The 21,846-nt window shown below is 36.6% G+C and overlaps 1 protein-coding gene across 2 annotated transcripts; it reads right to left on the bottom strand.

The window, feature by feature from the left end:
* Positions 1 to 183: 183 nt before the first annotated feature.
* On the bottom strand, positions 184 to 20,704 carry anln (anillin, actin binding protein). Of its 2 annotated transcripts, none has more exons than XM_058046980.1 (23): positions 20,513 to 20,704; positions 18,267 to 18,408; positions 17,790 to 18,182; positions 15,951 to 16,240; positions 15,605 to 15,866; positions 15,306 to 15,487; positions 15,130 to 15,231; positions 12,439 to 12,520; positions 10,184 to 10,491; positions 8,976 to 9,124; positions 8,734 to 8,875; positions 8,510 to 8,645; positions 7,245 to 7,430; positions 6,183 to 6,309; positions 6,042 to 6,090; positions 5,896 to 5,949; positions 5,728 to 5,760; positions 5,261 to 5,279; positions 5,029 to 5,141; positions 3,572 to 3,658; positions 2,409 to 2,516; positions 1,171 to 1,343; positions 184 to 675 (listed from the first exon to the last, which is right to left on the bottom strand). In XM_058046980.1, the coding sequence occupies exons 1-23, from the start codon at positions 20,528 to 20,530 to the stop codon at positions 543 to 545; spliced, it is 3,288 nt and encodes a 1,095-aa protein (XP_057902963.1). In that variant the 5' UTR covers positions 20,531 to 20,704; the 3' UTR covers positions 184 to 542. The 2 variants fall into 2 exon arrangements, with proteins under 2 accessions (XP_057902963.1, XP_057902962.1); XM_058046979.1 differs by having other exon boundaries at positions 10,184 to 10,494; positions 20,513 to 20,703.
* Positions 20,705 to 21,846: the final 1,142 nt, after the last annotated feature.

Below are 21,846 nucleotides of genomic sequence, written 5' to 3'. Positions count from 1 at the left end.
TATTAAAGTAGATTAATTAAGAATTAATTAAAATTAATGAAACAGAACACAGTCTAGCATATTCAGTATATCTATATCTATATATATATCTATGTAGTACTCTACACCGGGTGACACTGGGTGTCAGTAATGTTACTCAATGATCATTCATTGAGATACACAAGCACCAGACTTGACTGCCGGAGGAACAGGCTTTTATTGCAGGCACAATAATCCCTCATGAAAAAAAATCTCAAATAAAAACACGTTAAACAAGTTAAAAACTCATAATTCCGAATCCCCATAACTTCACTTCCTGGTTCACCCGCCGCTCATTTCCTGTCGGGATCACATTTATAGCAACACATCGTCTTATTTTCTCGTATTATGTTACAGTTACTAGTCACATAAAATACCTGGCAAGTGAAAGCAGTATATATATATAGTATATGTGTATAGTAAACAGCAGTCGTATATATAAATAGTGTACAGTAGCAGTGTATAAGATGGCTAAGGAACAATAACGCACTGGGGATGTATATGCCTTGCATATGCTAGCAATGCTAGCAAAAGCTGTAGGGCGTTTTACTTGCGTAACAAGCATCTGGCTGCCACATGCGCACGTCGGTTAAAATTTGGTTGAGCTTCTTCATCCACAAATTCCTCTCGTCTTTGGTGTCGGCGCTCAGCCAGTTTCTGCACAAGACGACAACACGAAGCGGGTATCAGTACTGCATGAGTATTATTACCACAGTAATACTTATTAGCTGTGATAGCAATCATAATAACAAGCTAGTAATCATTCAAGTGTATTAAATGACTGCGAGTTCTACTGATGTCAGTAAACGCGGACCTAGTACATATCCCAAAGTCCTCGGGAGCGCTTGGGAGTGTGACCAATCACGGCGTAGTGACCGTACTTAGAAGAGCTTCGGGGGTGGACTAAATTAAAACAGAAGCAGGAAGTCCGTGGAACCACTGCAGAAAGAGGCGCAGAATCCGGAAGTACTAGAAAGCATTCTGTGCGGGTTATTGTGTGTAGCTGCTCTATAGGAGTCAGTCCACAAGTGAGCATAATAATAGGTCTCAGTTCCTGTCATTAAGTCGGTACGTCGATATTGGGTAATAAGAATGTAAAGGTGACTATAGGGGTGTTATTTCATGTGTAGAGGGCTCTAATAATGTACTCACGTGGTGACACACATGGTGTTCTTGCATTGGCTGACGAGAGTCTCTTTGTCGTCTTCGCGTTGCGGTCGGGCCGTGATGAGCTCAAACGTGTTCGGTCTGGCGCAGAACTCGCGGTTGGCCGGTTCCACCGCTCTACTGGTGCAGTTGGCCAGGTTGATGCGACCAATGGGATTCTGGAAAAATGCACAAACAAACTTGATAGAAAATAAAAATAATAATTATAATTATTATTATTATTATTATTATTTATTATTATTATTATTATTATTATTATTATTATTATAAAATATTATTTTATATTTTATTATATTATAGATTTTATATTTTATATTATTTATTACAATAATAAAATAATAATATTTTATAATCATAATATTTTATTATTTTTTATTATTATAAAAATATTATTTTACTATTGTAATTATTATTTTATTATTATAAATAATAATTTATTAAATAATAAAATAGTATTGGTAAAATTACTACTAATAATAATATAAATAATATAATAATAATGATAATAATAAGTTAATATTTTATTATTGTAAAATATTATTATTATTTTATTATTATTGTTTTCTTCTATCAAGTTGATAATAATAAAATAATATTTTAGAATAATAAAATAATACAATATTATTATAATTATTTTATCATTATTATTATATTAATATAATAATAATGATAACAATAATAAGTTAATACTTTATTATTATAACATATTATTATTATTGTTTTCTTCTATCAAGTCGATAATAATAAAATAATATTTTAGAATAATAAAATATTATTATAATTATTTTATCATTATTTATCATTTAGCATTATTATTATATTATTGTTATATTATTATTATTATTAATTTTTTAAATATTTTTATTATTATTAAATAATTGTAAAATAATAGTAAAATATTATTTCATTATTATTATTATTTTCTTCTATCAAGTCAATAATAATCATAACAATATTTTACTATTATTTTATTATTATTATAAAATAGTATTATTATTAGTACCCCGCCTCTTGCCCATAGACAGCAGTTGGTAGAAAATGAATGAATTCATTATTATTATTATTTTATTATTATTATTATTATTAATTGGTGAATTTATGACAAAATTCCATACAAAATAGACAAAATGTGTATGCTTTCAGACAATAATCTCTATCCCTGCTAAGCGTTTCGTGAGGCTGGAATGACTCAACAAGACTCTTGGGGTTGCATAGATGTTTACCTTTCGTTTCTCATCATCTGGGTACGTCCAGTAGGAGATGCAGTACCCTGATAAGACGCACCATCTCCTGTGCCACGCCCCGAATCCGCTAACGTCTTCAAACATTGTCTGGAAAAAACAGCATTGTATCATTAAAGTCTGAATATCGTAAGAAAACCAGGAAAGGTGGCTGTTGTTTCATCAATGGAACATGACTGACACCTAGTGATCACTGGCTAATATTACATATCATTATTAGTATTTTACTTTATTTTATGTGGCCCACGGCACATTTTAAAACTATAATTTAACAGCAATCAGGAAAAAAAGGTCTGATTTTAGAAGAATAATGTTGTAATATTATGAAGAAAGCATTTTAGTAGCATACTTTTTTTTAATATTAAAGAAAAAAAATTAAGTTGTAATATGAAGCGACAGTTGTAATTTTTGGAAAATTGAAATTTGCAGAAAAATTTTGAATATTGCAATAATAAAGTCAAAATATTCAGTGGGAAAAAAAGAAAAAGTTGCCATTTTAGAAGAATAAACTGAATAATAATAATAATCAGTAATAATTTTAGTAGCAGGAAAAAATATGCTTAAAAAAACTTTTAATATGAAAAACAAACAAAAATGATTTTTAGAAAATGAGGTTGGAGGGGGAAATTTTTTTTTTAATATTATGGTGCATTCAATGACCGTCAAAAAAGTAGGAAAAATCGCAACTAAAATTAAAAATTGTGGTATTTCTATTTAATAGTTACAGTATTGTAATAAAATAATGTTTAATATTAATTCTAATATTATATAATATATATTATATATAATAATTTCTAATATAATTATTGATTTCTATGTGATGCGTTTTAAAAGAGAAATGTGTTTGCAATTTTTTTCTTCAACTATATACTAGGGTTGTGCGATACGACCTTCGAATAAATTAGGGGGACGTATCACGATACGATGATATCAAATTCAGCAAACGTAACAGCTTGGCGTGCTAAACTAAGTCAACCCTCGCTAGCTTCCATTCACGCTCTGTTGCGGCGGTATGATGCCGCACTGTACCACAACATGCGGGTCTCCACTCATACAGGATGTACTGTACTTTTAAAATTGGGCGGGGCATGGGTAGTTATTGACTACCCTGATCTACTGTGTTGATGTGACGGGATTACACTCACCAGGAAGCCCTTTCCCTCCACCCTGCAGCCAACTTCACACTGCATCTTCAGGTAGACGTGACCCTCCAGAGGACATAGGAACGGCACCTTCAAGCAAAAAGCAGATGGACGTGTCAGGTCAAGTCAAGTCAAGTCAAGTCAAGTCGAGTCAAATCATCTGTATCTCGTCTCAAACGTGGGATTTGGTGACCTCCATCTTGTCCCAATCACATCTGATTTTTGCTATTTCGGACCTCATAAATTCAAAACCGGGGGCTGCACGGCGGTCGAGTGGTTAGCGCGCAGACCTCACAGCCAGGAGACCAGGGTTCAATTCCACCTTCGGCCATCTCTGAGTGGAGTTTGCATGTTCTCCCCGTGCATGCGTGGGTTTTCTCCGGGTACTCCGGTTTCCACATTCCAAAAACATGCTAGGTTAATTAGCCACTCCAAATTGTCCATAGGTATGAATGTCTTACTGAGAACAAACACTTTGCTAACAGCACTCGATTCATCACACTGCAACTTAAAACTCAAAAGGTGTATAAACAAATACACAAACATGCCGAATGGTTAGCATGTAGGCCACACAGTTAGGAGATCCGGAAGACGTGGGTTCGATTCTCATTGTGGAGTTTGCATGTTCTCCCCCAAAAACATGCTAGGCTAATTAGCCACTCCAAATTGTCCATAGGTATGAATGTGAGTGTGAATGTCTTACTGAGAACAAACACTTTGCTAACAGCACTCGATTCATCACACTGCAACTTAAAACTCAAAAGGTGTATAAACAAATACACAAACATGCCGAATGGTTAGCATGTAGGCCACACAGTTAGGAGATCCGGAAGACGTGGGTTCGATTCTCATTGTGGAGTTTGCATGTTCTCCCCAAAAACATGCTAGGTTAATTAGCGACTCCAAATTGTCCATAGGTATGAATGTGAGTGTGAATGGTTGTTTGTCTATATGTGCCCTGTGATTGGCTGGCCACCAGTCCAGGGTGTACCCCGCCTCTTGGCAGAAGACAGCTGGGATAGGCTCCAGCACCCCAGCGATCCTCGTGAGGATAAGCGGTAGAAAATGAATGAATGAATAAATTGAAGACCCATATAAGAAGGATGCGACAAAAACCGGATTTTGATGAGACGGTGCGGAGAACATCATTCTTAAAGCGCTCGGCATCAATCGTGTTACCTCGACACACTTTTTCGTATACTTTTACTGCAGTTACTTAATTAACTCCATACCCGACCGTGCAAAGTAGAATATCTTATATCTATAAATACAATATTTTCACAGTAACTTGCTTAACACCTTCTAAATGCAGTTTTTAACATGATTAGAGCCCTCTAGACATGAAATAGCACCCCTATAGTTCCCTTTACACTCCTATGACCCAATATAGTAGACATAATAAAACCAGACACAACTCAAATGTGAAATAGATTTCAAATGAAAGGAAAAACTTTCCATACCTTCTCTAAAGCAAATTTGTTTTTCCCCAAGGAGGAAAGAGTCAGCTTGTGAGATCCGACCAGGACAAAGTTGCTGGTCCGAACAGCGTTGGGGCCCCCAGGACTGGCAACAACTATGCAGGAATATATCCAGGTAATATGTTAGTACTACTAGGTATAACATACCTATCACAAAGTAGCATCACATGACAACATTGACATGATTAAACGTATGAATGGGATTTGGACATACCTGGTGTTTGGCTGCCTTTCTGAAAAACAAAAAAAAGAAGACACAGGGATTTGTCAAGTGGCCAGTGAATGCAACACATTACACCGACTTGGACAATCGGTGGATCGTCTTTTAAGCACGCAAGTCGAGATTGATGTTGTTGTCAGCTAATGATGGCGATTTGGTCAAGTTTATGTTAATGGTTTAATTTCATTTGAACATGCATCAGATTACAATTGAATGCATCCCATAATCAGTTCACAGTTCCACATGTCCAAAAGGAGTAGGAAGAAGCAAAGCTTATTAAATCCTACCCCTCCATCTGGTACTTTTACAATCAGTAACTGTTACATTTGTTCACTTCCTGCTTTCCATAATACAGTTTAAGGTTAATCTTCTCATGGTAGTTGGCACCGAATGCATTTTTTTTTCAGAAAGAACATTTTCAGCAAAACAAAGGAAGGAAATGGTGTAGTATCAGAACTTACTGTGATAGCCAGAAATCTCTTTGGGGTGATTGCCTGAAAATGGAGATAATAATCGATCAATTTGCTTCCAACGGTAAAAGAGAAGTAGAATGGGTTGTGGTTACTATGGAGGAGTTGATATAACAATGACACAAATCTGTTGCATATAACAAGGATATCAACACAAACCTTTGACTTGCTGGCTTTCTTCTTCTTGTCCCCACCCAGCTCACGTTTTTGAACCTGAAGGTGTAACAGCCAACACCTTAGCATGTGGCTCATCTAACATGGAGGGGTAAAAAAAATAAAAAATAAAAAAATAAAAAGGTACTTACCAGGTAAAAGACGTCGATATCGATGGAAAAATCACTGCAGACGTCAGCTCTGGCATATGAGAAGGAAAAGAGTGACGTTGCTAAAGGAGATGATAACTATCAGCTACTACTACTATATGACTATCAGCGACGGGGGCTTACATGCTGAACGTTGTGGGGAAAGTGAGGGTGTCTCCGCTGAGGCCGCGGTGTGTACTTGCGAGGGGCGTGGCCACCATGTTTTCCGCTCCGGACCGGATCATGATGAAGAAGGAATACTTGACAGATTCTAAAAAAAAAAAAAAAAAAAACGTGGATGCGAGAAGAATGACTCTATTCTGTGGCGTTAATACACCATTATTCAAAGATTACTGCTGGGATTTTATGTTTATTATTATTACATTACAATATCATATTACAATATTATTATTATATTATTATTATTACTGCTGGGATTTGATGTTTATTATTATTATTATTACATTACAATATTATATTATAATATTACAATATTATTATTATACTAATATTATTACTGCTGGGATTTGATGTTTATTATTATTATTATTACATTACAATATTATATTATAATATTACAATATTATTATTATACTAATATTATTACTGCTGGGATTTGATGTTTATTATTATTATTATTACATTACAATATTATAATATCATATTACAATATTACAATATTATTATTATATTATTATTATATTACTGCTGGGATTTGATGTTTATTATTATTATTATTATATTACAATATTCTATTACAATATTATTATCATTATATTATTACTGCTGCGATTTTATGTTTTTATTATTATATTACAATATTATAATATTCTATTATAATATTATTATTATTATATTATTACTGCTGGGATTTTATGTTTTTATTATTATTATATTACAATATTATTATTATAATATTATTACTGCTGCGATTTTATGTTTATTGTAATAGTAATAATTATTATATTACAATATTATATTACAACATTATTATATTATTATTATTATATTATGACTGCTGGGATTTTATGTTTATTATTATATTTTATGACAATATTATATTACAATAATCTTACAATAATATTATAATATTAATAATAATGTCAATAATACCAATAATAATAATATCAATAATAATAATAATAATAATAATAATCCGCAGGCTGCACTTTGGACAACCCTGGTCTTACGCGGTTTCCACTTTACCTGGCTTATTGGCGGTAGAGCAAACAAAGTCTGCCTTGAGAGGCAAGCGGAACTCCCGCAGGCTGATGGAACCTTTGGAGGCTGAGATGCTAGCAGGCTGGGGCAGGGCGGGGGATTTCTTCTGGCCTCCTGGGCCCTCACCCTTCAGACGCTGCAACTCTGTCTTGAGCACCTCCCTCTTCTCGGCTGAAGTAAAAAATAAATAAATAAATATTATGGGAGTTTGATATGGATGCTGTATGGTATCATGTACCCAGAAACAATTATTACGTTTGATTAATGTTCATGTTAAAGGTTAAATAACTGTTAATAGTTATCCTCCCTATCCGTGTGGAAGTGGTAAGTTTTGGGCTATTTAAGTTTAAAGGAAATAACTTGAAGGCTACCGTTTAGGTCGCTAGCTCTCTAGTTTGCGAGTTAGCATGTGTCTCAAGAGCCTGCAGTTGCGCAATATGTTGTAAATAAAAAAAGAGTATAAATGTGACTATAGTCGTGTTTTGTCATGTCTACAGGGCTCTAATAATGCTTTGTTCATTTTTATCTGAAAAGAAATAATTTTTCTACACACCAACTATATGTGGTTTCTTAAGTTTTTATTATTTGCCGTTTTATTATTATTATTATTATATTTATTTATTTATTACTGATTGATTGATTTTATTTATTCTTGATTTGTTTATTTATTTTTCATCTTATTTTGTGTAGAAAAATAAAAAGTAGGATATTTGAGCTTTTCTTGTAGAAAAATTGTAGAAAATTGGAACCAAAGCGAAGTTTTTTACATTTTTTTGTTTTTAATAAATGCGTTTTGTTTTTTTTTTTAACATCCAATATTACAGAAACTGAATGGTTGGGTATGATTATGATCCAAAACACCACAACATCATCTCGGGTCTGGAGGGAGCATTGCTGGGAGAATATAATTAGATTTTTCATCCAGCTTTAAATTTACCAAAAAAATAAAAATGAAATAAACATAAAAATATATATTACATTTGTGGGAAGTTATTACATTTTAAGTTTTTCACTTTTACATATGTAATAATTTCCTACAAATGATACATTACTATTACATTTAGTATTACTTTTGCAGTAGGCAAATTTTATTACGTTTTTGGGGAATTTATTACTTTTGCGGGATTATTACATTCAAAGCTGCAGATTTGTATTACGTTTGTGGTTTATTACGTTTATTACGTTTGCGGGTGTAATACACCGCTAAGTGTTGACGTTCAAAATTCTGCCCATAACGCTAAAGAACTCACTTGCTACTAGCAAGAGTCGCTCCGCCTCCGCCTCCACCTGGGATCCCTTCCCGTGTTCTTCATCCGTGCAGCAGTTGAGGGCCTGGCTGGCCTGGTGGATGATGGTCTGCTGCAGGTTCACCTCGTTAGCGAGAATCTGCGCAGACGACCAAAAACCGCGTCATCCCCACAGACGCCCCGATTGCTGGTAAGCAGGACTTGAACCACCCGAGTTGATTCCCGACCTTCATTTTCTGTTTGATGCTAAACAGGCCGGAACCTCGCGCTTCCTCGGCTCTGCCGGGAACGTCCTCTTTTCTCGCCATCGCGTCTTTCATGTTGGCTCTGCCAGTCTCTTTCACTCGAATGGATCTATACGCATCAACGCTAACACACACACACAGTGGGAAAACAAGTATTTGATCCCTGATGGATGCTAACCCAATATGTTACACATGTGTATTTGAATGCTACATTAATGGAGTACCTGTAGGGTAGTTTTTGATCGTCCTCGGAGGCGTCTATTCCGTCAGACGAGCCGCTCTTTCTTATGTTGGCTCTCTGGAATTGACCCGTTTGGCAAGCCTGGTCGGGGGTGTTGTTCTTCACCAAGAACGAATTGGCCGGAGTTGATGTCTGCAAAAAAAGGAAAAAAAAGACGCAGAGTTGTTGTTTTTTTTTTACTTTATTTTATAAATTTTTATGTTTTTAATTTCATTCATTCATTTTCTACCGCTTTTCCTCACGAGGGTCGTGGGGGGTGCTGGAGCCTATCCCAGCTGTCTTCGGGCGAGAGGCGGGGTACACCCTGGACTGGTGGCCAGCCAATCACAGGGCACATATAGACAAACAACCATTCACACTCACATTCATACCTATGGATAATTTGGAGTGGCCAATTAACCTAGCATGTTTTTGGAATGTGGGAGGAAACCGGAGTACCCGGAGAAAACCCACGCATGCACGGGGAGAACATGCAAACTCCACACAGAGATGGCCGAGGGCGGGGACCGAACCCTGGTCTCCTAGCTGTGAGGTCTGCGCACTAACCACCAGACCGCCGTGCCGCCATGTTTTTAATTTTTTTAATTAATTTTTATTTTTTTCATTGTTTTTAAATAAATTTTATTTTTTTTAATTTTATTAATTAATTTTTATTTTTTTTTAATTTTATTAATTAATTTTTATTTTTAATTTTATTTAAGATTTTTTAATTTTGTAAAAAAAAAAATAAAAAAATTAACTGCTTCGGTCGGCCATGTAAATCTAAACGAAACAAAATGGTGCGCGCTGACAGACGGTGCTGCCGGCTACATTGTAAATGAAGCGCAACCACAATTCATGACCAGCGTTATCGTGACAGGCCTATTTGTGACCCGCAGGTGTAGTCTTCCCTGAAACGATTTGGAGAGAGAAGTAGAGTAGAGAAAAGAAAGTTTTAAAAAAAAAAGGGACAAGTAACGTTCTCAATGCTATCTATCAGTTGTGAGTCTGTTATTCTATCTACTATAGTGAGTAATAGCAGTGTAAAGGTGACCATAGGGGTGCTATTCATGTCCAGAGGGCTCTAATAATGTATTTAGAAGGTTGTAACCAGGTTTTTTTTTTCTATGCTCCGACTAAGAAACTATTCAATTATACGTAAATAAGTCATTTAGACTTTGGACACTGCTGTTTTTGAGAATTGATACAAACCATCATCCTCCTCTCTGGACTCTTCACCACGGCAGCCACGGTCTCTGCCAGCGGCGTGAGAAGGGACATGGAAGAGATATTCAAGGCATCTTCTTCCTCATCCTCCTCGTCGCTCTGCTCAAGGACTCCCTCGAACAGATCATTGATGACCGCCGAGTTGATGGACTGGTCCACGTTCATCTCGATCTCCTTGACCTCATCCGCTTCTTCCTCTTTTGTGCTTTCATCCGCTGCTTCCTTGTCCGTACGGGGAAGCTCTCTCAGTGGACTGGATGTGGAGGACGGGGGAGGATGGAGCAACTCATAACCTGCTTTTGGAAAACAACCATGGTTGATCAGATGTCTACTTTATCGTTTCCTGTCCGCTTTTGGACAGTAGAACCGTGCTTTTCCTCGGAAAACGTTGACTAAAGGAATTGCTGTTATTGTTGGGTCAAACAAAGCATCCAAGCGTTGGTGGTTCTTTTACAGTTGGGACATTATAGACAGATTCCGGCTAATGTGTGCAGATGAGGCGTTAAAGCTCACTGCATATTGCTCAGTGTTGTTTTTGGTTGGGAAAATAAGTAAAAAAAATCAGTCGTTTTTTTTTTTTTTTTGCAACGAGGGCAAAATAGTGAAAAATGAAAGGCTGATACTTTGATTTTTGATTTTTTTATTTTTTGAAGTAACACATGTAAATATGCACCTTTTTCCAGGAAATACTACATCTCAGCTTAGTGATATGTGAAAATGCGTATTATTAGTATTAACATCACTCGCTGTTATTTCACTCCCATTTTTTTATTTTCCAAATTTTTTCGGAAATAATATTATGACTTTATTCACATAATATACTAATTTTCCCCCAACCTAATTTTCCAAAAATTACAACTTCATTTTGTTGTGTTTTTTTCTTTATTATTTCAACTCCATACTCCTAAAATGACATTATTTTTCCCTCATAATATTATAGTTTATTCTAGTAAATAGTTTAATAATAAATGGTAACAGTAGTATAATATATAATAATAATATAATTATAATAATAATAATAATAAGTAGTTTATTCTAGTAATAATAATAATAATTATTATTATTATTGTGCAATGCCAATAAAGTAAGTCTATCTATCTAAAATTGTGCCTTTTCTTATGACACTTGTTTTGTTTTTTAATTTCTGCTGCTGTTTTTTCCCCAATTACGTTTCTTCTTGTAAATTTTCTTCTGACTTCATTTTCATGATATTTTGACTTTTTCCAGAAATTACAACTTATATTACATATCTTTCTTTTTCTTTAATAATTCCACTACCTGCTCCTAAAACACCATATTTCCTCATAATATCTGAAGTTTATTTTCGTGAAAATTGCAAATTTTTCTTAGTTATAAAACAACTTTTTTCTCTTGATATTTTGCTGTTATTCTCATAAAATTACAGCTGTTTTTTTCCCCAACTATGTGCCTGCGTTATTTCCCTCCCATTTTTTTATTTTCCAAATATTTTCAGAAAATAATACTATGACTTTATTCACATAATATACTAACTTTACCCCAACCTAATTTTCCAAAAATTACAACTTCATTTTGTTGTGTTTTTTTCTTTATTATTTCAACTCTATACCCCTAAAATTACATTATTTTTCCTAATAATATTATAGTTTATTATAGTTATTCTAGTAAAATTGTGCCTTTTCATAAAATGACACTTGTTTTTTTTCATTTCTGCTTTTGTGTTTTCCCCAATTACGTTTCTTCTTGTAAATTTCCTTCTTACTTAATTTTCATAATATTTTGACTTTTTCCAGAAATTACAACTTTATTCCTTATATTAAATATCTTTTAAATAGTCTTTTTTTTCTTAAACAATTCCACTTCCTGCTCCTAACACACCATATTTCTTCATAATTTCCTCCTTTTTCCTAGTTATAAAACAACTTTTTTCTCTTAATAGTTTGCCTTTATTCTCATAAAATTACAGCTGTTTTTTTTTTTTTTTCCCCCAACTTTGTGCCCGGGGACAATGAAAACCAGCCACAGGTCACAAATGACCCCTGTGCCGCACTTTGGACACCTGTGATTTACATGATTTCCTGGAACTACTTGCTTCGGTTTTTGTCAGACCTTTTGGAAAGGATTCTTATCATGGTTTAGCTGTACTGTACAAAGGCAGGTGAAACAATAATATGCATAGATGTAATCCTATTGACAGCAATAGTATCAAGTATAATTTGACCCATTAATGACACAAGTACAAAGTATAGTGTGAAAAATACCTGTAGGGATGCTCCTTTCAGGCGTGGCTGGTGTCTCAATGAAATCGGATTCAGGATGATCTTTGCTGTCCACGGCTTTGCCCTAAGAAAAGAATTAATTATGAGAGTCAATTGTCTATTAGAGAGTCAATTTTGGAACATTATATTTGGGACCCATAAAATATAAAAAATTTTCGCCAGGCCTGACGCGCCTGCAAAATTTTGAGAATTTTCGGGCATGTTAAGGCCCTCAAAATCGCGATCATTTCGGGAGAAAAATAATAATAATCATAATAAACATTACGATTACAATAGGGCTTTCGCACTGGTCGGTGCTCGAGCCCTAATAAGTGGCGCTAGAGAGTTAATTTTGGAACATTATATTTGGGACCCCTAAAATTTTGCGAGTTTTCGGGCATGTTAAGGCCCTCAAAATCGCGATATTTCAGGAGAAAAATAATAATAATCATAATAAACATTACGATTACAATAGGGCTTTCGCACTGGTCAGTGAGAGTCAATTTTGAAACATTATATTTGGGACCCATAAAATATCAAATTTTTCCACCAGACCTGACGCGCCTGCAAAATTTTGCCAATTTTCGGGCATGTTAAGGCCCTCAAAATCGCGATCATTTCGGGAGAAAAATAATAATAATCATAATAAACATTAGGATTACAATAGGGCTTTCGCACTGGTCGGTGCTCGAGCCCTAATAAGTGGCGCTAGAGAGTCAATTTTGGAACATTATATTTCGGACCCATAAAATATTAAAATTTTTCGCCAGACCTGACGCACCTGCAAAATTTTGAGAATTTTCGGGCATGTTAAGGCCCTCAAAATCGCGATCATTTCAGGAGAAAAATAATAATAATCATAATAAACATTACGATTACAATAGGGCTTTCGCAATGGTCGGTGCTCGAGCCCTAATAAGTGGCGCTAGAGAGTCAATTTTGGAACATTATATTTGGGACCCATAAAATTTTGCGAATTTTCGGGCATGTTCAGGCCCTCAAAATCGCAATATTTCAGGAGAAAAATAATAATAATCATAATAAACATTCCGATCACAATAGGGCTTTCGCACTGGTCAGTGCTCGAGCCCTAATAAGTGGCGCTAGAGAGTCAATTTTGGAACATTATATTTGGGACCCATAAAATATTAAAATTTTTCGCCAGACCTGACGCGCCTGCAAAATTTTGAGAATTTTCGGGCATGTTAAGGCCCTCAAAATCGCGATCATTTCGGGAGGAAAATAATAATAATCATAATAAACATTACAATTACAATAGGGCTTTCGCACTGGTCGGTGCTCGAGCCCTAATAAGTGGCGCAAAAGAGTTAATTTTGGAACATTATATTTGGGACCCATAAAATATTGAAATTTTTCGCCAGACCTGACGCGCCTGCAAAATTTTGCGCATTTTCGGGCATGTTAAGGCCCTCAAAATGGCAATCATTTCGGGAGAAAAATAATAATAATCATAATAAACATTACGATTACAATAGGGCTTTCGCACTGGTCAGTGCTCGAGCCCTAATAAGTGGCGCTAGAGAGTCAATTTTGGAACATTATATTTGGGACCCATAAAATATTGAAATTTTTCGCCAGACCTGACGCACCTGCAAAATTTTGAGAATTTTCGGGCATGTTAAGGCCCTCAAAATCGCGATCATTTCAGGAGAAAAATAATAATAATCATAATAAACATTCCGATTACAATAGGGCTTTCACACTGGTCAGTGCTCGAGCCCTAATAAGTGGCGCTAGAGAGTCAATTTTGGAACATTATATTTGGGACCCATAAGATTTTGCGAATTTTCGGGCATGTTAAGGCCCTCAAAATCGCGATATTTCAGGAGAAAAATAATAAGAATCATAATAAACATTACGATTACAATAGGGCTTTCGCACTGGTCGGTGCTCGAGCCCTAATAAGTGGCGCTAGAGAGTCAATTTTGGAACATTATATTTGGGACCCATAAAATTTTGCGAATTTTCGGGCATGTTAAGGCCCTCAAAATGGCAATCATTTCGGGAGAAAAATAATAATAATCATAATAAACATTACAATTACAATAGGGCTTTCGCACTGGTCAGTGCTCGAGCCCTAATAAGTGGCGCTAGAGAGTCAATTTTGGAACATTATATTTGGGACCCATAAAATTTTGCGAATTTTCAGGCATGTTAAGGCCCTCAAAATCGCGATATTTCAGGAGAAAAATAATAATAATCATAATAAACATTACGATTACAATAGGGCTTTCGCACTGGTCAGTGCTCGAGCCCTAATAAGTGGCGCAAAAGAGTTATTTTGGAACATTATATTTGGGACCCATAAAATATTGAAATTTTTCGCCAGACCTGACGCGCCTGCAAAATTTTGAGAATTTTCGGGCATGTTAAGGCCCTCAAAATGGCAATCATTTCGGGAGAAAAATAATAATAATCATAATAAACATTACGATTACAATAGGGCTTTCGCACTGGTCAGTGCTCGAGCCCTAATAAGTGGCGCTAGAGAGTCAATTTTGGAACATTATATTTGGGACCCATAAAATTTTGCGAATTTTCGGGCATGTTCAGGCCCTCAAAATCGCGATATTTCAGGAGAAAAATAATAATAATCATAATAAACATTCCGATTACAATCAGTCCTGACTAACAGAGATGCTAGATGAGTATGGACATTTGGTATGAACCCACCTTCCCGTCTCCGGTTTTCTTGGTTTCCCCTTCCTGTCGGTTTTTCCACATATTATTCCCCCGGAATCGACTCTGAATCTGAGCCAGTTCGGACTCCCGCTCCTGAAAAGCGGAGAATTACGGTGAATATTTTCTTTCCATGATATAAAGGAGGATAAGCAACAGGGCTTTCAGACCAGTTTTTGTTTCTGGATGAGATCGGCTGTGGTGGTTTGGGCTGTTTGCAGGGTCCTGGGCGCAAGTTTGGCGTTGGGTGTCGTCGTCGTCGTCGTCCGCGAGCCAGCACCTGATGAGGAGGAGGAGTGGTTGGTACGCTCCTGGCATCTCTCTCCAAATCGTTCCAGGAAAGACTTGACACCTGAGGGTCACAAATAGGCGTGTTACGATAACGCCGGTTGCGTTTTATGTACAATGAAGCCGGCGACACCGTCTGTGAGCGCGCACCGTTTTGTTTCGTTTGGATTTTACGACCTACCAGGAGCGCTGGATTTTCCTTGCGGGACGCCAGCGTTGGGGGTCGAAGCTTTAGCACTGAGTTGGGCTTTCTGGGGGCTGCAGGCTAAACTGGGAGCAGCGGAATGGTCTTTATTTTTCCAAGACGCTGATATGGAAGACGGGGATCCTGGTGGCGCAGGTGTTGTCTTCCGGGGGCTCGTCACGGGCTGAAATGCGGGGATGTCAGCCTTCTGGGGGCTTGGAGGAACCACCGGGCCTGGTTTGGCTAAGGGCCGTGGAAGCTGTTGGTAGAACGATACATACAGTGTCAATGTTACAGGAAGTCATTGTTACCGCGGCGATGAGGCCGTGAAACTTGACTCGACCTGATTTGAGACGAGTGAAGAGGACACTGCCGACTTTTGTTGAGCGCCCGCGGCCGTACTTAAATCCCTCAAGCCTATCTGGGAAGCGGCCTTTCCTGGTCCTTTCTCTTTGGGAACGACGGCATGGCTTAGGTCATCTTCCCAGGACCCGATGGTGGCAGCAAGGTTAGCCAGTCTGCCTCTCCTTCCTACTGGAGTTTCTGAGGACGCGGTGGGACAAGGGGAGGATGTCGGGACGTCATCATTTTGTCTCAGCGGGGGCAGAGGTGTCGAGTCTGCATCTGACACGTCTGTCAAACAACCGGAAAGGGAAAAACATGAATTTAATGGTAAATAAATAAGCAGGAGTCATTAATAATACATTTTCACAGCAGGTTCATTAAAAAAATGTGTTTACAACCTTCTAAATATGCTTTCAAACATTATTAGAGCCTTCTAGACATGAATTAACATCCCTATAGTCACCTTTACACTACTATTAGCCAATATAGTAGACATAATAAACGCAAAAGACATACTGTATCTTCTGGACTATAAGTCGCTCCGGAGTATAAGTAACACAAGGCCAAAAATGCATAATTAGGTTAAAAAAAAACATTCATAAGTCACACTGGAGTATAAGTAGCACAAGGCCAAAAATGCATAATTCGGTTAAAAAAAACATACATAAGTCACACTGGAGTATAAGTAGCACAAGGCCAAAAATGCATAATTAGGTGGAAAAAAACATACATAAGTCTCACTGGAGTATAAGTAGCACAAGGCCGAAAATGCATAATTAGGTAAAAAAAAAATACACAAGTCACACTGGAGTATAAGTAGCACAAGGCCAAAAATGCATAATTAGGTAGAACAAAACAAACATACATAAGTCACACTGGAGTATAAGTAGCACAAGGCCAAAAATGCATAATTAGGTAAAAAAAAAAAACATACATAAGTCAAACTAGAGTATAAGTCGCACAAGGCCAAAAATGCATAATTAGGTAAATAAAACATACATAAGTCTCACTGGAGTATAAGTAGCACAAGGCCAAAAATGCATAATTAGGTAAAAAAAAAAAAAAAAAAACATAAGTCACACTGGAGTATAAGTCGCACAAGGCCAAAAATGCATAATTAGGTTAAAAAAAAAAACATACATAAGTCACACTGGAGTATAAGTAGCACAAGGCCAAAAATGCATAATTAGGAAGAAAAAAAACATACATAAGTCACACTGGAGTATAAGTAGCACAAGGCCAAAAATGCATAATTAGGTAGAAAAAACATACATAAGTCACACTGGAGTATAAGTCGCACAAGGCCAAAAATGCATAATTAGGTAGAAAAAAAACATACATAAGTCACACTGGAGTATAAGTCGCACAAGGCCAAAAATGCATAATTAGGTTAAAAAAAAAACATACATAAGTCACACTGGAGTATAAGTAGCACAAGGCCAAAAATGCATAATTCGGTTAAAAAAAACATACATAAGTCAGACTGGAGTATAAGTCGCACAAGGCCAAAAATGCATAATTAGGTAGAAAAAAAACATACATAAGTCACACTGGAGTATAAGTAGCAAAAGGCCAAAAATGCATAATTAGGTAAAAAAAAACATACATAAGTCAAACTAGAGTATAAGTCGCACAAGGCCAAAAATGCATAATTAGGTAAAAAAAAAACATACATAAGTCACACTGGAGTATAAGTCGCACAAGGCCAAAAATGCATAATTAGGTAGGAAAAAAACATACATAAGTCACACTGGAGTATAAGTCACACTAATACACGTGTTGAATGTTAAATGTAAAACTGTGAAGGACTGAAGGCTGGAAAAAAAAAAACCCTTACCATGATCGCCATCCCAGAATTTTCTCTGTTCAGCGAGCTTCCGCAGACGAGACCTCATTCCAGTAGCAGGATGAGCGGAATCTTCCTCCGGGTCCTCCTGGCTTTTTGGTGTTTCAGGAACCTTAGCGACAACAGTGCTAGCCTGCGTCTTGGGCGGAGCGCTCACAGCCATCTTCTCTGACTCAACAGTTTTTGCCTCAACTGGGCGGCCATCGCTCCTTCCAGTAGAGGACGTGTTTCGAACGCTTGTGGGGCAGAGCGGCGGTTTCTTGTCTGATGGGGGATCTTGGATCAGAGAAGCCACAGGCGGATTCCTGTCTCCCTCGACGGGCTGAACATTTTCCGATGAACACCTGCGCTTGGATGGAGAAGGTTTGGTGGACGTCTGTGGAGCTGTGATGAAGGGAATCAAACATAAGTCGAGTGTGATGATGTGTCGTGTAGCGATCCAGGTTCGGGATGCTGTACTGTACTGACCTTTCGCAAGGACTGGGGATGGGTCACCCATCCCACTGTTGGTGTCAACCAGAGGCTCTCGGGCTCTTTTCGCTGCATTTGGTCTTTCTGCCATTTTTTTCTGGAGGTTCTCTCTGCGAGCCCGAGTCCGCTCCAGTAGTTTCTGGTTGGATTCAAACACTCATAACGTCATGAAAATAACACCAGCAAATTGATAATACAACACAAAAGCCTATCCCAGCTGTCTTTAGGCGAGAGGCGGGGTACACCCTGGACTGGTGGCCAGCCAATCACAGGGCACATATAGACAAACAACCATTCACACTCACATTCATACCTATGGACAATTTGGAGTGGCTAATTAACCTAGCATGTTTTTGGAATGTGGGAGGAAACCGGAGTACCCGGAGAAAACCCACGCATGCAAACTCCACACAGAGATGGCCGAGGGTGGAATTGAACCCTGGTCTCCGAGCCGTGCCGCCCCCTTGCAAAATTAGTATTTTATTATTAGTATTTTAGTATCAGTATAAATTAGTATTAGTATTGTTTATACACCTTTTGAGTATTAAGTTGCAGTGTGATGAATCGAGTGCTGTTAGCAAAGTGTTTGTTCTCAGTAAGACATTCACATTCACATTCATACCTATGGACAATTTGGAGTGGCTAATTAACCTAGCATGTTTTTGGAATGTGGGAGGAAACCGGAGTACCCGGAAGAAAACCCACGCATGCACGGGGAGAACATGCAAACTCCACACAGAGATGGCCAAGGGTGGAATTGAACCCTGGTCTCCGAGCTGTGCCGCCCCCTTGCGAAATTAGTATTTCAGTATTAGTATTTTAGTATCAGTATAAATTTGTATTAGTATTGTTTATACACCTTTTGAGTATTAAGTTGCAGTGTGATGAATCGAGTGCTGTTTGCAAAGTGTTTGTTCTCAGTAAGACATTCACACTCACATTCATATCATAATTTGGAGTCGCCAAATTGTCAACGAAGGAGTAATAGTGACACAGTCAACGATTAGTGAGGGATTTGGTCGGCAAAAAAAATAAAAATAATAAAATTAGCACAAAATGATGCGCGCTCACAGACGGTGTCATTCACTGCATTTTAAGGAAAGAAATACGTGCTCATGTTTCACATCAGGATTGTGAATTATGGGCAAAATTCCCATATTTTTAAAAAATGTACTGTATGTTGTTTCATTCATTTAATTTAAAAACTCTTTGACAATATTACAATATTAAATACAAATATATTTAAACTCTATGCTAGTAAAATAAAATTTTAGTCTGAGAAATTTTTTATTTTTTTTTCCATATTTTCACTTTATTCTCGTAAAATTACAGCATTTTTAAATTTTTGCTGTTTTTTCCCCCCCCATCTATTTTGGTTATTATGATCTTATTCACATTAAACATTTTCCCCATTGTTATTTTCCACAAATTACAACCTTTTTTTGTTTGTTTCTCATAATATTATATCGTTAAGCAACTAAAATTATATTATTTTTCATCATAATATTATGACGTTATTCTTTTACTATTAGTGTGCTTTTGTTGATTTTTTTTAGTTTTCTTGTTGGATTATATTTTCTGAATGGGCCGCAGTCCAATAAAAAAACAGATTCACAATCTAATAAATAATAAAAATATATATAACATGATATTCTGCACTCACTACAGAAAGAAGTTTTACTGCGGTGTAAATTTAGTCTGCCAGACATGTTGCCATGACAACATCTGCAAAAATCCACTGTAACATTCCATTGAGATGAAGTCATAAAATCCCAGAAAAAATGTCCAAAGATTATCGACGAATAAAGTTTAAATATTTTGACAATGTAAAAAAAAAAAAGAGAAAAGTTAGGGCTTACATACTAATGATAGTCAAAGCTGAAATGCAGGGTTTTTAACTTTACAAAGTGGAACTTGCAACCATTTTTCATGATTTTTCTCGAAGTTTAGACACCCCGAGAGATAATTACTATAAAGTACATACAGTAGTACTTTAGTAGTATTACAGTAGTCTGTAGTTTGTAGTATTTAGTCACCTGTCAATAAATATACGCATCAACGTAGGACTATTTTATTGTATTTTTCCATACATTATACAAACAAAACAATTAGAAATGGTTAATTAAGTGCCTGATTATATTCCGTGATGTTTCTAAGTATTAATGCTAGCTAAAAACAGATATATTCATAAAGAAATATCAACGTCGCAGCCACGTATAAATGATATAAATGCATGTACTCACCTCCGTAAAAGGATCCATTCTGTGTACAGATATTAAAAAGTGTACTGTATCTGTAACAGCTAGTACACCGAAATGTGTACAAAGAGAACACGACGAAGTGTCAACGTGTCTTCTCCTTCTCGGTCGTTTCGCTTCTGGAAACGGAAAAGAAAAACAACCTCTCTTCAAATTTGAATTTCCGCGCTGGACCTACTGCGCACGCGCTACGTGTGCAATTCGACCAATCACGATGAATGATACTGCAGCGTCATAAAATCAGCCTATTGGAATCAAGCGTCTTTTCCTCCACGTCGTACACATCCATCATGGCGCCCCACCCCATGTGTCTCAAATGGAATACTTTCGTCAGCGCAGTACTTAAAGCAAGAGCTCTGATATATTTGGTATACTGTTTAGTACTAGTAAATCAACATTTTAAATGCAGAAAACAATTCTAAATGCGTATAAATTATAATCAGTTCCACATATTAGCAAGCTAAAAGGCTGCTAAAAAGTATGTTTTGTTGTAAAACTACCGCTACATTAATAACACAGTTGCACTCACTCAGCATATTAATAACATGATAACACACGTACCATATTGTACAATCATTGGTAAAAAGTATATGGCATATAATTGCGACATTAACCAAAAAACACACTAACCAGGGCGTATGTTAACCGAGGCTCTGCTGTATTTGAGAGCTAATAGGCTGCTAACAAGTAGTTTTGTGATAAAAATACATTAAAACATACTTGTACTCACACCGAGTATTAATAACACAAGACACACACCATACAGTCATCCCTCATTTATCAACGCCTCCATTATAGTAAGCTAGCATGCTAACTAGTTAGCCTCTTCAATGTACCTATTCTAAACTGAAGACAGTGTTTCAAACAAAGTTAGAAAGAAGGACAAATAGCCAATAATCTAATAATAATAAAAATAATAATAACCTAAAAATAATCTAACGTCATGCAAAATATGAATATTTATTCATTCATTAATTTTCTACCGCTTTTTCACACTCACATTCATACCTATGGACAATTTGGAGTGGCTAATTAACCTAGCATGTTTTTGGAATGTGGGAGGAAACCGGAGTACCCGGAGAAAACCCACTCATGCACGGGGAGAACATGCAAACTCTACACAGACATGGCCGAGGGTGGAATTGAACCCGGGTCTCCTAGCTGTGTGGCCTGCACACTAACCACTTTCTATGCCGCATGTCCTCCAATGAACTGCTTTGCTCAGACACAATGCAGAATGGGAAACTTCAAAACTCATATTGGTACTTCTTTGTATATTTTTAGGTACATCTTTGGAGTGTTAAGTTACTGTGTGATGA

Source organism: Doryrhamphus excisus, chromosome 14 (assembly GCF_030265055.1).
Source record: "Doryrhamphus excisus isolate RoL2022-K1 chromosome 14, RoL_Dexc_1.0, whole genome shotgun sequence".
NCBI lineage: Eukaryota > Metazoa > Chordata > Actinopteri > Syngnathiformes > Syngnathidae > Doryrhamphus > Doryrhamphus excisus.
Note: the sequence above shows the minus strand (reverse complement) of the source record. Positions and strands in the feature narration are given on the sequence as shown.